Source organism: Hemibagrus wyckioides, linkage group LG27, assembly GCF_019097595.1.
Source record: "Hemibagrus wyckioides isolate EC202008001 linkage group LG27, SWU_Hwy_1.0, whole genome shotgun sequence".
Classification (NCBI taxonomy): domain Eukaryota; kingdom Metazoa; phylum Chordata; class Actinopteri; order Siluriformes; family Bagridae; genus Hemibagrus; species Hemibagrus wyckioides.
Window position 1 is genome coordinate 2,215,327 of NC_080736.1, and position 13,910 is coordinate 2,229,236.

General features: G+C 41.3%; 1 protein-coding gene across 1 annotated transcript in view; it reads left to right on the forward strand.

Moving 5' to 3' along the window:
• itfg1 (integrin alpha FG-GAP repeat containing 1) overlaps positions 1-13,910 on the forward strand; it is a 129,456-nt gene that overhangs the window by 39,026 nt on the left and 76,520 nt on the right. Inside the window, exon 8 of the mRNA XM_058381546.1 lies at positions 5,136-5,217. Within this exon, the coding sequence (XP_058237529.1) occupies positions 5,136-5,217 (82 nt within the window). The remainder of the gene's footprint in view (positions 1-5,135; positions 5,218-13,910) is intronic.

Below are 13,910 nucleotides of genomic sequence, written 5' to 3' on the forward strand. Positions count from 1 at the left end.
CCTCCATCTCTCTCTCTCTCTCTCTCTCTCTCTCTCTCTCTCTCTCTCTCTCTGTCTCTTCCTCCATCTCTCTCTCTCTGTCTCTCTCCCTCTTCCTCTCTCTTTCTGTCTCTCTAAATCTCTCTCTCCCTCTTCCTCTCCCTCTTCCTCCCTCTCTCTCTCTCTCTCTCTCTCTCTCTCCCCCTTTCACTCTGATGCTAAATGTCTCATCAGATGTAATTGAGGCCATTTACTCCACTGCTTTCTCTGGTGTGAAAGTGTTTTTTTTAGGAGCAGGAATTTGGAGCTGTATCCATGGTGTAGTTGCAGTAATTACACATTGTGAAGGCCTTTCACACTGCGACAGGCGCAGCTCAGTGTAGCCTTAGCACCGGTCAGATAGACGGACGACAGAAAAAGCCTGTATAGGGTTTTATTTTCCTGCAAAATGATGCAAAAAAATGTAAAAATAAAAATTGATCATCCAGTTTGACACTGGAAGTGTCAAATCACATAAAAGTCGGCGGTGGCATCTCCGTGGCAACGTAAATACATTATATTCATGGACCTAAAAATGTAGTTAGCATTAAAAGACACCTTCATTAATACCTGTGATCATTTCATGTCTTATTAACGTTCACCAACACGGTAAGTAACCTGAATGTGATGTTGAAGAGAAACCGTAAAATGTCTAATAAAGAGTGCGATAGAGCCGAGCTCCCGGTGAACAGCGGCTCTGATGGGCAGCAGGAGAAGAATGATAGGGTTTTTTTCTGTCAGAGCAGATCGACTGCCGCTGCGGGGAATCGGAGCTGAAACACTGCGCACTGCTGTAGTCTTCCCCACATGAGCATGAGTTCAATAACCTTTAACGGTGCGGTACACTGACACGCCTGCTACACTCCAGCCTATATAAATCTCATCTCTCTCTCTCTCTCTCTCTCTCTCTCTCTCGCTTACGTCTTTATATGAGGGCACAAGCAGCTAAAATTTTAATAGGCTGCAGTTTATTAAGGTTTGCGTGACAGATATTCCAGTGAAACAGAAAAGTGTAGCAATGAAAATGTGAGGCTTGGAAATTACAGACCTTAAATTTTTTAGTAAAGCAACATGAGCTCTTAAAGGAGACGGAAGAATCTCGGGAATGCTTCGGCACTGATTCTGGTATTTACTCAGTATCAGGTGATACCATGTGACTTAACGTTAATGCTGAGTGTTTACGACACCAGACTGCCATCTTGTATCGCAATTAACAATGTCAGTCAAAACAGTAATCAGTTATTTACAACAAGGGATTGTGACACGAAAACAAACTCCAGCTGAACCAAATCCTGCTCTTCTCCACTGCAACCCTACTCGATTATTAAAGGTCACTGAAGCAGCAGGCTGGTGCACTGTACATCATCTCACTAACGTTATAAAGCATAAAGTACCTGCTAGCTGAAGTGAACATGCACACACGCTGTTTAAACAAAGAAACAGAAACTGCACCACACTCCCTGAGATCCTCTAGTGCTGCTCGACTGATCCCACCATCTCTCAGGGTAAGAGGTAGGTAGGTATACATCTACACTCTGTTCTGGCACCGAGGCATTGGAATGAACGTCCCCTAGATGTCCAAACAGTGCAGATACCCTGATCAGGCATAACATTATGACCTCCTGCCTAATATTGTGTTGGTTCTCCTTTTGCTGCCAAAACAGCCCTGACCCGTCCTGCACTGTGTATTCTGACCCCTTTCTATCAGAACCAGCATTAACTTCTTCAGCAATTTGAGCAACAGTAGCTCGTCTGTTGGATCGGATCACACGGGTCAGCCTTCTCTCCCCACGTCCATCAGTGAGCCTTGACCGTCCATGACCCTGTCTCTGGTTCACCACTGTTCCTTCCTTGGACCACTTTTGATAGATACTGACCACTGCAGACCAGGAACACCCCACAAGAGCTGCAGTTTTGGAGATGCTCTGATCCAGTGGTCTAGCCATCACAATTTGGCCCTTTTGGTCAAACTCGCTCAAATCCTTACACTTGTCCATTTTTCCTGCTTCTAACATCAACTTTGAGGATAAAATGTTGACTTGCTGCCTAATATATCCCACCCACTAACAGGTGCCATGATGAGGAGATAATCAGTCTTATTCACTTCACCTGGATCTGCTTACAGTGTTATGGGTGATCAGTGTATGTTCCTGCCAATAGTTTTTAGGCTGATGGTATGCCTTGTGAACCAGTGTTAATGCAGGCTTTAAAGCACTTTTGTACATTGCTCTGGATAAGAGCGTCTGCCAAATGCCAGAAATGTAAAAGTAAACAGAGCTTTATACATCTATGATATGATCTATGATCGATTAATACTCAGCAAATTTCAGTATGGAAGATGATGTAATCTCAATATCGTGATGCATCACAATACCCTTTTCTGAGACATTGTGAACTTTCAAATCAAGTACCTGCAATTTGTGAGCGAACCTCTATATCATGATACATACCATGCATCATGAATATTCTAATGTCTAGTAGAGTCAGCATTAGCTTTAGATAATAAAACTGTTCTTCTATTTTATGGCCAGTCGTAATTTAAAGTCATGTACACGTGCATTATAATTCATGATGTAGAAGGCAGAGGTGTGGTGGAACTAGCGGCGATGTTCATCTGAGCACGTTGCCCAATTATCCGAGCAAGAAGCAGAACGGACAGAGCGGCGAACCCTGCGGACGCCTCGTGTCTGAGACGGAGGATTTATGTTTATCCACAGATACAGATTGGAGGCTGCTGGAGAATTCGAGTGAAATCTGTTAGAGCTGCAGCAAACCTTTCACATGCAAGAAAAAGGAGGAAAATATTTTCTCATGTCTGTGAAATATAGAGAGATGTGCTAAAAGGTGATTAAAAAAGAGCCCAGACTTTCATGCTGTGTTGTGAATGTTCAAATTCACTTCCCTCTGACGACTTTTCAGAAAATGACATACAATTTGTCAAACATTTGGACCTTCATCTTCTGTCTGTCTCTCTCTCACTTTCATACACACACACACACACACACACACTCTCGCTCTTTAATGTTGTGTCCCAACCTCTCTCCTCTCCAGCCTCCATCCTGTATCCCGTGTGTGTGATTTTTGAGTAATGGTTCCTGATGGTGCTGTGGCTTTGATCCACACATTATTAGATCCATATGGAGCTCCAGCTGTCCGTTCTCCGTTATTGAGCTCGCGTTCACCGCAGAGAGACGGCATTTATGTCGCTAGGTGTTTGTGTGTGTGTATGTGTGTGTGTGTGTTTGCATGTTTCTGTCTCATTAGTGTTGGCTGTAGGACAGCTAGCAGTTTCCATCTGTTCTTGAGCCATTCCCTGCCTGTAATCAATATAATCATACTATAATTAATTCAACATTTTCTCTGCACTAGTATTATCTGGCCCAGTTCTGTCTCCTCTGCGTTCCACCATCTCCTTTTAGCCTGCCAATCATAATCACACCCTGCCTGTACAGCCATACTAGTCTCTAGGTGATAGCCCAAACGATAGTGGTTGGGGGCGGTGCAGACGAGATGCAAGGAATAAAACTGTCGTATTTGGTGGCCTTACATCGGCTAATTGAACATTAGCCTACCGCCTGTACTGTATATGGCCTAGACTGACCGGATGCAGAACAGCTGAATATATAGAATAACATGGCAGGAGAAGTGAAATAGAAGAAAAACACACAGAAGTTCTCAGGTTTGGAACAGACGGGCTGGACCTTCCTGTAAGAAGGAATAAATAAATGATAGAATGGAAACGAAAATGTCTGATGTTCCTGTATGAGCACCAAGTACACATATATAGCCAAAAGTTTTGGGACACACCTCCAAATTTGACTTCAGGGGTTGTTTTTCAGGGGTTGATCTCAGCCCCTTAGTTCCAGTGAAAGGAACTCTTAATGCTTCAGCTTCATACCAAGACATTTTGGACAATTTCATGCTCCCAAACTCTTCTGGGAAGGCTTTCCACAAGGTTTAGGAGTGTGTTTATGGGAATTTTTGACCGTTCCTCTAAAAGCTCATTTGTGAGGTCAGGCACTGATGTTGGAAGAGAAGATCTGGCTCATAGTCTCTGCTCTAATTCATCCCAAAGGTGTTCTATGGGGTTGAGGTCAGCACTCTGTGAAGTTCTTCCACACCAAACTCACTCATCCATGTCTATATGGACCTTGCTTTGTGCACTGGTGTGCTGGAGCATGAAATTGTCCAAAATGTCTTGATATGCTAAAGCATTTCCTTTCACTGGAACTAAGGGGCTGAGCCCAACCTCTGAAAAACAACACCTGAACTCAATGATTTGGAGGGGTGTCCCAAAACATATGGCAACATAGTGTAGATATTAACTCTAGTAATGGGAAATGAACTGGTTGAAGTCCTTGTAAGAACGTTGAGTAGGAAATATTTGGAACGAGACCGAAAATCGCTGATGTTCCCGAAAGAACACTCGGTGGATACCAACTACAACATTTGAGACAGAAACAAAATGACTGATGTTCCTGTAAGAACACTGAATAGATATTAACTCTAATATTTAGAGCAGAACCAGAAAAGGATGCCGTTCCTGTAAGAACACTAGGCAGATAGTCACACTAGTGTTTTGAGCAGAACCAGAAATGGACGACTTTCTTGCAGAACCTTAAAGTTGCTGACATTCTAATGAGAACGCAGAGTAGAAATAAATTTTCATTTTAGAACAGAGCTTCAAGATGGCTGAAGTACCAGAATAATAAAGTGGTCAGGAATTCTACTTGGAACATTTCTAAAAAAGAAATTTTCAACGTCATGAAACAGATCTGAATCTGAATGTTGTGGAGCTGTAGGTTCCATTTACCTGTCAATCATTCTGAATCTCCCCCCTCATCACAACCGGCCCGGTGTCGTTTATCTGTGATTCTACTGCGTGCTGTATATCATTTACTTTTTCTGATAGTGTCACTCACTGTTCCCTCGTTCACATACATATCTAAATTAGCAGCATTTCCCTAACAGCGGCGCTGACAGCTCTGTCGGCCAGCGAAGTGACGGCGGTGCTGAAGTTCAGAGCTGTCACTCAGATATAAATTGTTTGTTGAGGAATCAAATGCATGTCTGTCTCTTTTTTTTTTTTTTTAACGTCAAATGTCCTTCTTGTACAGGATGGAAACTTCACCAGGAACTACACGGCAAAGGCACCAGAGAACGTCAAACAGGTGGGCCAGTCTGCGTTCGTCGATTTCGGTGAGTAGATTTTTGGAGTGTGGTGAGAGACTTGTTAGGAGTGAGGAGGAGGAGTAGATGTCTTGTGGTAGAATTACTGATGATTTAACTAGCTAGAACATAGCCTGAAGTGTTTCATGGAAACAGTATAGAAACAGAATAACTGCAAAACTGATAAAATATCCTTCATGGGGAAAAAAAAACACTACAGTATGACTGATGAGTGAATGATGTCATATTTGTATAAACTATGTTGCCAAAAGTTTTGGGACGTCTGTCTTTCCATGCACATGAGTGTAATATGGAGTTGTCCCGCCCTTTACAGCTATAACAGCTTTAACTTTTCTGGGAAGACTTTCCACAAGGTTTAGGAGTGTGTTTATGGGAATTTTTGACCATTCCTCTAGAGGTGCACACAGTAATGATTTTAATTATTAAATAAATGAATCATCTTTAAACTGGGGAACATACTGGGTGCTTGTTTTATATATACATAATTAACTGGTAAAATACACTTCCCAAAAGTTTTGGGACGTCTGTCTGAATGTAATATGGAGTTCCTATAGTCCCTTTACAGCTAAAACAGCTTCAACTCTTCTGGGAAGGCTTTCCACAAGGTTTAGGAGTGTGTTTATGGGAATTTTTGACCATTCCTCTAGAAGCGCATTTGTGAGGTCAGGCACTGATGTTGGACGAGAAGGTCTGTCTCACAGTCTCCACTCTAATTCATCCCAAAGGTGTTCTATGGGGTTGAGGTCAGGACTCTGTGCAGGACAGTCAAGTTCCTCCACACCAAACTCACTCATCCATGTCTTTATGGACCTTGCTTTGGTCACTGGTGTGCAGTCATGTTGGAACAGGAAGGGGTCATCCCCAAACTGTTCCCACAAAGAGCATGAAATTGTACAAAATGTCTTGGTATGAAGCTGAAGCATTAAGAGTTCCTTTCACTGGAACTAAGGGTCCGAGTCCAACCCCTGAAAAACAACACCTGAACTCAATGATTTGGAGGGGTGTCCCAATACTTTTGGCAATATAGTGTACACAAGAGGAAGGACCAAATATAAACCTGGTGTTGATTTTTACTCACAAATTAAAACTCGGTCCTCATTATTCATTTAGGTTTCAGAGCAGATTTGTTCCTGTTTCAGTGCCAAGTTTCTGCTTGGAAACAGTACGCTGCTGTGCTCTTTATCCCCCAACCACCGAGAGAACTTTATACAGGATTTCCCTCAGTGCCCAGACTGAATGAAGGAAAGGTGGAGGGAAATCCTTGTTTGCTCAGATAAAACCTGGTTTCTAACAAAAGGCCAGAATCCACAGAGAGGCGGCATTTGAATGGTACAGGTCAACGCGCTGCGCTCATCAATCTTTTATATTCAATGAGACGCTTGCACTCGTGTCATTTCTTCTTCCTCTACACTCATCTGCTTTAGCAAAGAGGAAATTTGTAATGTAAATGTTTAATGGGATCCCGCTCGAGTTAGGGGATTAAGCGTGGGAGTCTGTGTGTGGGCTGGCTAAGACACTGATTCAGACCTACTTTCCTTTAGGTTCTGTATTATATAACAAGGGATTTACAATGAATATATCAGATACACACTTGGATATTCTTAAGGGGGAAAGAAAAACGCTGCTGTAAAGATGAGATTTCTCCTCGTTTTTTTATTCAATCTGAATATTTCATAAGGCAGAAACTTAGGCATTATCGAAAGCCCTTAATGCCATTAATCTGAGAAGCCTTTGTGCTTTGTGAGAGGATGAGACAAAAATGAGACAGGTGATGGCGGGGGGGGGAAACTAAAAAGATGCTCTTAACCGAGATAACATTAAAATGAACAGAATGAGAAATGATACGTCATTTCTACTCCCTCTAGTCTAGACGGTTTACTATAACAATGTCATATAAACCCATATATAAGCACAATACCATATGTCACTATAACTATATCTCTAAAATGCTATAACTAGAATATTTAAATAGAAAGAAAGTGGATAAATAGATTCAGATGGTTAATACTGAAACTGCAAATAACAACACCGCTACGACTGAAGCGCTACAGTGTGGAGGATTCACATGCCTAGGGTGGAGAGTGTCAAAAAGAGAGGGAGGTAAAGCCTGATTCTTGATTTAAGTGCATCTGACAATGAAATATAGACTGTATTTTGGCTGTAAACAAACTACAGAATGCAAATTAAGGACAGTAGCAAATACATCCCAAAGGTGTTCTATGGGGTTGAGGTCAGGACTCTGTGCAGGACAGTCAAGTTCCTCCACACCAAACTCACTCATCCTTGTCTTTATGGACCTTTCTTTGGTCACTGGTGTGCAGTCATGTTGGAACAGGAAGGGGTCATCCCCAAACTGTTCCCACAAAGTTGGGTGCATTAAATTGTCCAAAATGTCTGAAGCATTAAGAGTTCCTTTCACTGGAACTAAGGGGCTGAGCCCAACCCTGAAAAACAACACCTGAACTCAGTGATTTGGAGGCGTGTCCCAAAACATTTGCCAATATAGTGTATTGGTTTATTTTTTACACCGACGTGAACAAATGATCTAATTTATATGTTTATCGTCTTCGTCTCTTTCCCTCATTGCTTGGCTCATTAATTTATTCTCTTAGTTATTAATGCGTCTGGCTTTTCCCCTCATCCCCTTATCAGTGTTTCACTTCCATTATCATTAGTTCATCTATCAGTTCGTTTTGTTTATTCAGCCTTTATCGGTTTATCTGTTTACCTTGTAATCCTTTTCCATCTTTATTGCACTTATCTCTGTGGGTTTATCTTCCCCGATCCTGTCTCTTGTTTATCTTGTTGATCTCGTTTATCAACGTTTCTCTCTGTGTATCTCTTTTTCCTCCCAGTTTATTTTATTTTCCTCGTATTTATTAGTGTGCCCTGTTTTACACGCTTTATTCTGATTTCTGCTCATTAACCAGTTTGTCTCATTAGTTTATCATTTGTTTCCTCCCTCTTGCTTCATTTTCATTTGGTTGATCAGCCTTTTTCCCTTTTACACTTGTTTGTTTGTTCCTCGTTTATCAGTTTCTGTCTCACAGATTCTTCTTGTTTATCCGTTTGTCATGTTTTTGTCTCATTAGTTTTTCATAATCATCATCATCTTGTTGGTGATCTCACTTATTCCATTTTACATTCATTTTGTCTTATTTTACTTTTTTTTTTCTGGTCTTGTTTCTTTTTGGTGTTAAATTTTTCCCTTCAGGGCCACAAATATTTGGACAGTAACAAGGTAATTATTATTTTATCTGTTTAACTAAAATTAAATGATGAGCTGAAAGAGCAAATTTAGTTTGACCAAAAGTAATTAGACTAAACATGTTCACTAATTAAACTGTCAGTATTAATACCTCGTTATGAATCACAGACACCAGACGCTGGGGTTCTCGTCTGGTGAACCTCTGCCAGATCTTTACTGCCACTGTCTTCACGTCTTGCTCGTTCCTGCGGTGTTCCGTCTTTCCTTTGGCGAGTAGAAATGCAGCTGATTTAGATTCAGGTCATGTGATCGATCTGGCCGTTGCAGAACATTCCACCTCTTCCAATTCTCTGACTGAAAAATAAAGTGAAAAAAAAAGCTTGGGTTTGTTTCGATTTCTGCTTCGGGGTCATGGTCCATCTGCAGTGTGAAACACTGTCCAGTGAATTCTGAAGCATTTCTCCGAACATGAGCAGATCGTATCGTCCTGTAAACTTCAGAAATCATCCTGCGGCTTTTGTCAGCAGTCACATCAATAAATCCACCAAGTCCAGCCGTAAATCTGCTCATCTGTCCACTGGAGGTTGTTCCAGAACTGTACAGGATTATTCTTGAAGTTTTTGCCAAACTCTAATCCAGTGTTTCTGTTTTTTGAGGATTAGTGGTGGTGTACATCTCGTAGTAAAGTCTCTGGATTTACTCTGGTGAGGTTGTTGACTTTGACACAGATACGCCTACCTCCTGAAGAACGTTCTTCAACTGTCCGACTGTTTAGGGGATTTTTCTTCACCAGGGGAAACATTTCTTCTGTCATACACCACAGTTGTTTCCCGTCCTCCTCCGGGCCTCTGGGTGTCCCTGATCTCTGCAGTGCATTTTTAATTATTATTATTATTTTTTTTAAAACGCACCAAACAGCATAAATTTGGCGACTCCTAATGTTTTTACTCTCTCTCTCTCTGCTGGGTTTGTTTTGGTTTTTCAGCCGGATGATGGCTTCCTTCACTGCCAGTCACAGCTCTTTGGACTTCGCATTGAGAGTTGACATCAACTGACTGAACAGATGAATTTAATTCATCTTTTTTCGATTTAATTTTAACAATGGACATTGTCTCAGAGCAGCTTTACAGAAGTTTAGAAACATAGAAAAAATAAGTTTAAAGTGAAGTTAGTATTTTATCCCTAATGAGAAGCTTGTGGTGAGGAAAAACTCCCTGAGATGATATGATCATCCTCATTTGGGTGAAACTGGACAGTAAATAATGTAACTGTAAATAATGTCCTTTCTACAACAGCAACCAAGAGCTCTTGAGGAACTATTAGGTCAGTGTGGTTTCTGAGTTCATTATAGACCTTGCTGTTGAAAGCTGACCGATGCAACGGCAGTTCTGTGACGGTGTGATCGTCTCCAAGTGGTTCAGGGACCACCACCAAGCCACGAGACTCCAACCAGGGGTAGAGTTTTATGTCTACTTGTAAGTGAAAAAATGTAAGGATTAACAAACACCTGGCCACGAAACATCTGAGCAGCCAATTCCCCCAGTTACTTTTGGTTTCTTAAAAAGGGGCGGAGTATAGATTCTGTAAGACAGGGGCCCCCAACCTTTTTTGTGCCATTCGAAATAAAATACATATAATTTTAAGTTATATATGAAAATTGTTTCTTTGCGGCCTGGTACCAAATGATCCCTGGCCCGGTACTGGTCCACGGCCCGGTGGTTGGGGACCCCTGCTGTAAGAGACAGATCAAAAAGAACAATAACTTTGTTTGTGTCCAAATATTTATGGACTTGACTGCATCTTGTAGTTCTATTGGATTTTCACTTCTTTTATCCTGTTTTCATTTCGTTTGAGTTTATTCGTCACGTTTTAATCACTCCTCCTTTTTAACCTCTCGTTTTATAGAATTATCTTCCTTCTCTTCAATCGTTCGTCTTGTGTTTTCCTCTTGGCCTGCTTTTGTGTCCTTCAATATTCATCTTCTCTGCACTGCTGCTGTAATCTTCTCCAGTGAAAAGTAGAATTCGGGGACGTTCGAGCTCAGTGAAGTACGTATCGACTAAAACCATTGTAGCCAATTTATATCCATAAAATAAGTCTAGCGTGAAAAAACTCGGAGATGAAAATTGATTTGGTGATGATTAATGGCCTTTGTAAAAAAAAATCTGTTTGGCCCAAAGACACTGCCGCAGTCACAGGACGAAAGTTGAAGAAAATATGACATAAACAACGTGTGCAGCCTTTAATCTGGTTCATTCAGCGAGAGCGCTGGGGATTAATGAGGGAAAGATCAGCGCGAACTCGTTGTTCCATCAACAACACGAGGTTTGAAATGGAGTCTGAATAAAGATATTAGCAAAGAGCATTTTCTTACAACTTGTTATTTTATACTGGTTCTGAAAGGTGATGCTTTACAAGGTGAGGGTCTCACGGTCAGGACGAGGTCAAAGGTCACACAGGATGACCCTCCATCAATAAGATATGTTCTGTTCCAGCATTCTCTCTCTCTCTCTCTCTCTCTCTCTCTCTCCCAACCCCATCCCCCTTCCCTGTGTGTGTGTGAGAGGGGGGGGGGATAAATGCAGGAATATAGAATGAGAAAGACAAAGAGAAAGTTGAAGAGAGACTGAGAAAGAAAGATAGAATAAATAGAGTGAGACAGAGTAGGAAATGGAAAAGATGAAGGGAGTGAAAGAACCCATAAAGAATGAAATAAGGACAAAAAAAATGGAGAGAGAGTGAAAGAATACTGAAAAGAGGAAAAATGGGGAATGAAAAGTTGAGGTGGATGAAAGGGGATGGAAGAAAAGAGAGAAAAAGAATTTTTAAAAAAGATGGAGGAAAAGAAAGTTGGATATTGGAAAACTGATAGAATGAATGACAGAAAGGTAGAAGTGTGAGTGAAGGAAGAGAAAGGAAGAGAGGTATGAAAGGATTAGGAAAATGATAAGATTAAGAAAGACCACTGGTAAGGATAGATAGATAGATAGATAGATAGATAGATAGATAGATAGATAGATAGATAGATAGATAGATAGATAGATAGATAGATAGATAGATAGAGGCTAGACTAAGGGAGTGTAAGAGAGAATAATGCATAGACTAGAGGAGGGACGGGAAAGAAGGGAGGAGGGGAGGCTGAAAGGATGAAAGTAAGAGGAAAGAAAGTGATTGTAGAAGAGGCGACAGAGAGATAGAGGAGTGCACACCAGCGTCAATGTGATTTATGAAGATGAATGGAGGTGGGAATAGGCTGAGACACGTAGGAGAGGAGTGTGTGTGTGTGTGTGTGGACTATTCGGCTGGCTCGATATCATATCCACGCAGATAAAGCTTTATTAAACATGAAATTAATGCTACAGACTCGTTCTACTGTAAATCGCCTTTTATTTCCCTCGCTCCTCGTCAGTCTCACTCTGTTCTGGATCAGACTGCCGTTTTATTGTACCAGGAGTCTTTCAATATTTTCTCAGTGTGCCGGAGAAAATCACGACCGGCGTGCAGGTAACTCCTGCAGCTAACAGCTAGCTAACATCTCCCGCTTCCCAGTGGGTTTGGGAGAAGAAAGCTTCAAACTAGTAAATAAACACTTCCTGCATTTCAGTTAGTGTCACTTCCTTTTGTGTGTAATATTTAAATATTTAAGTTTTATAAATGATTTACTTTGCCTTTATACTATAGCTTGCCCTTTTATGTGAGAGAAATCAGAACCAGAGACTAAACCCACTCATGGATATGGACTGGTAGCTCACTAATGCACACAGTAATGATTTTAATTATTAAATAAATGAATCATCTTTAAACTGGGGAACATACTGGGTGCTTGTTTTATATATACATAATTAACTGGTAAAATACACTTCCCAAAAGTTTTGGGACGTCTGTCTGAATGTAATATGGAGTTCCTATAGTCCCTTTACAGCTAAAACAGCTTCAACTCTTCTGGGAAGGCTTTCCACAAGGTTTAGGAGTGTGTTTATGGGAATTTTTGACCGTTCCTCTAGAAGCGCATTTGTGAGGTCAGGCACTGATGTTGGATGAGAAGGTCTGTCTCACAGTCTCCGCTCTAATTCATCCCAAAGGTGTTCTATGGGGTTGAGGTCAGGACTCTGTGCAGGCCAGTCAAGTTCCTCCACACCAAACTCACTCATCCATGTCTTTATGGACCTTGCTTTGGTCACTGGTGTACAGTCATGTTGGAACAGGAAGGGGTCATCCCCAAACTGTTCCCACAAAGTTGGGAGCATGAAATTGTCCAAAATGTCTTGGTATGAAGCTGAAGCATTAAGAGTTCCTTTCACTGGAACTAAGGGTCCAAGCCCAACCCCTGAAAAACAATAGCATGCACTGACCCCACTCTGTGATTTTACGAGGCTTATACCACGTTATCTCTTTCTGTTGTTCCCAGTTGCTTCCACTTTGTTATAATACCACTAACTAATTGTCCAAAATGTCTTGGTATGAAGCTGAAGCATTAAGAATTCCTTTCACACCAAGCCCAACCCCTCAAACACAACACATGAATTCAATGATTTGGAGGGGTGTCCCAAAATTTTTGGCAATATAGTGTATGTGTGAATCAGACCTTAAACTACTAAACATGGTATAAGTGACATTAATTAATCTATGCAAAAATGCAAATATTATCCCTAATTTAAGCCAGATTTTATTTTAAATTTTTGGGATCTGCTGCTGTGACGTTTTACAATAAACTCATCACATATTAAATACCTCAGAATTGTTAAAGACTAAACAGTAATAACCTTCTGTCCAAAACCGCAGCCTAAAGACAAATGCAGCCGTTCTTTTCTGTCTGGTTTAATTATGAGGTTTATTGATTATTGATGCTTCATGGCTCCCTGGTGATGACTTGTCCTTGACCAATACACACACACACACACACAAATCCTTTCCCTGTCACTTGCCCTGCTTGTGATCATTCTGACCTGAGGGAGCCCAAGGCATTTTCTAAGTGTTTTTATTGAATCTCTTTGTGTGTGTGTTTGGTGTGTGCACACATAAGGACAGCTTAAAGAATGCAATCATGACCATCATTTAAGCCAGGCACCACTGATTTGGGTCTTTGTTTGTGGCATCAGACCACAAGCCGCTGGACACATCTTAATATCAGATAATTATTAAATGAACATTAGAAGTGGCACAGGAGAAGTGGGAGAGATGGAGAAGACATGCACAAGAGTGGAGGAATAGCGTGTATGTGTGTGTCTGTGTGTGTACGGGTGGGTGGGTGTGTGTTTGAGTTATTCTGCTCACACTCCAGGCTGTCAAGATTGCTGAGACTCTTCCTCTTCTAATCTTCACCACTGACCTTCCTCTCCTTCATTCCTTTCTCAACCAGTTCTCCTCCTACACCCTGCTGCTGTAAACATTCACACAAACACACACACACACACCTAAGCTCAGGATTGTCTGGTTGTTAGCACATGGACCCAGTTACATCATCCTAAAGCCTCAGTATGTGGTGTTTAAACTG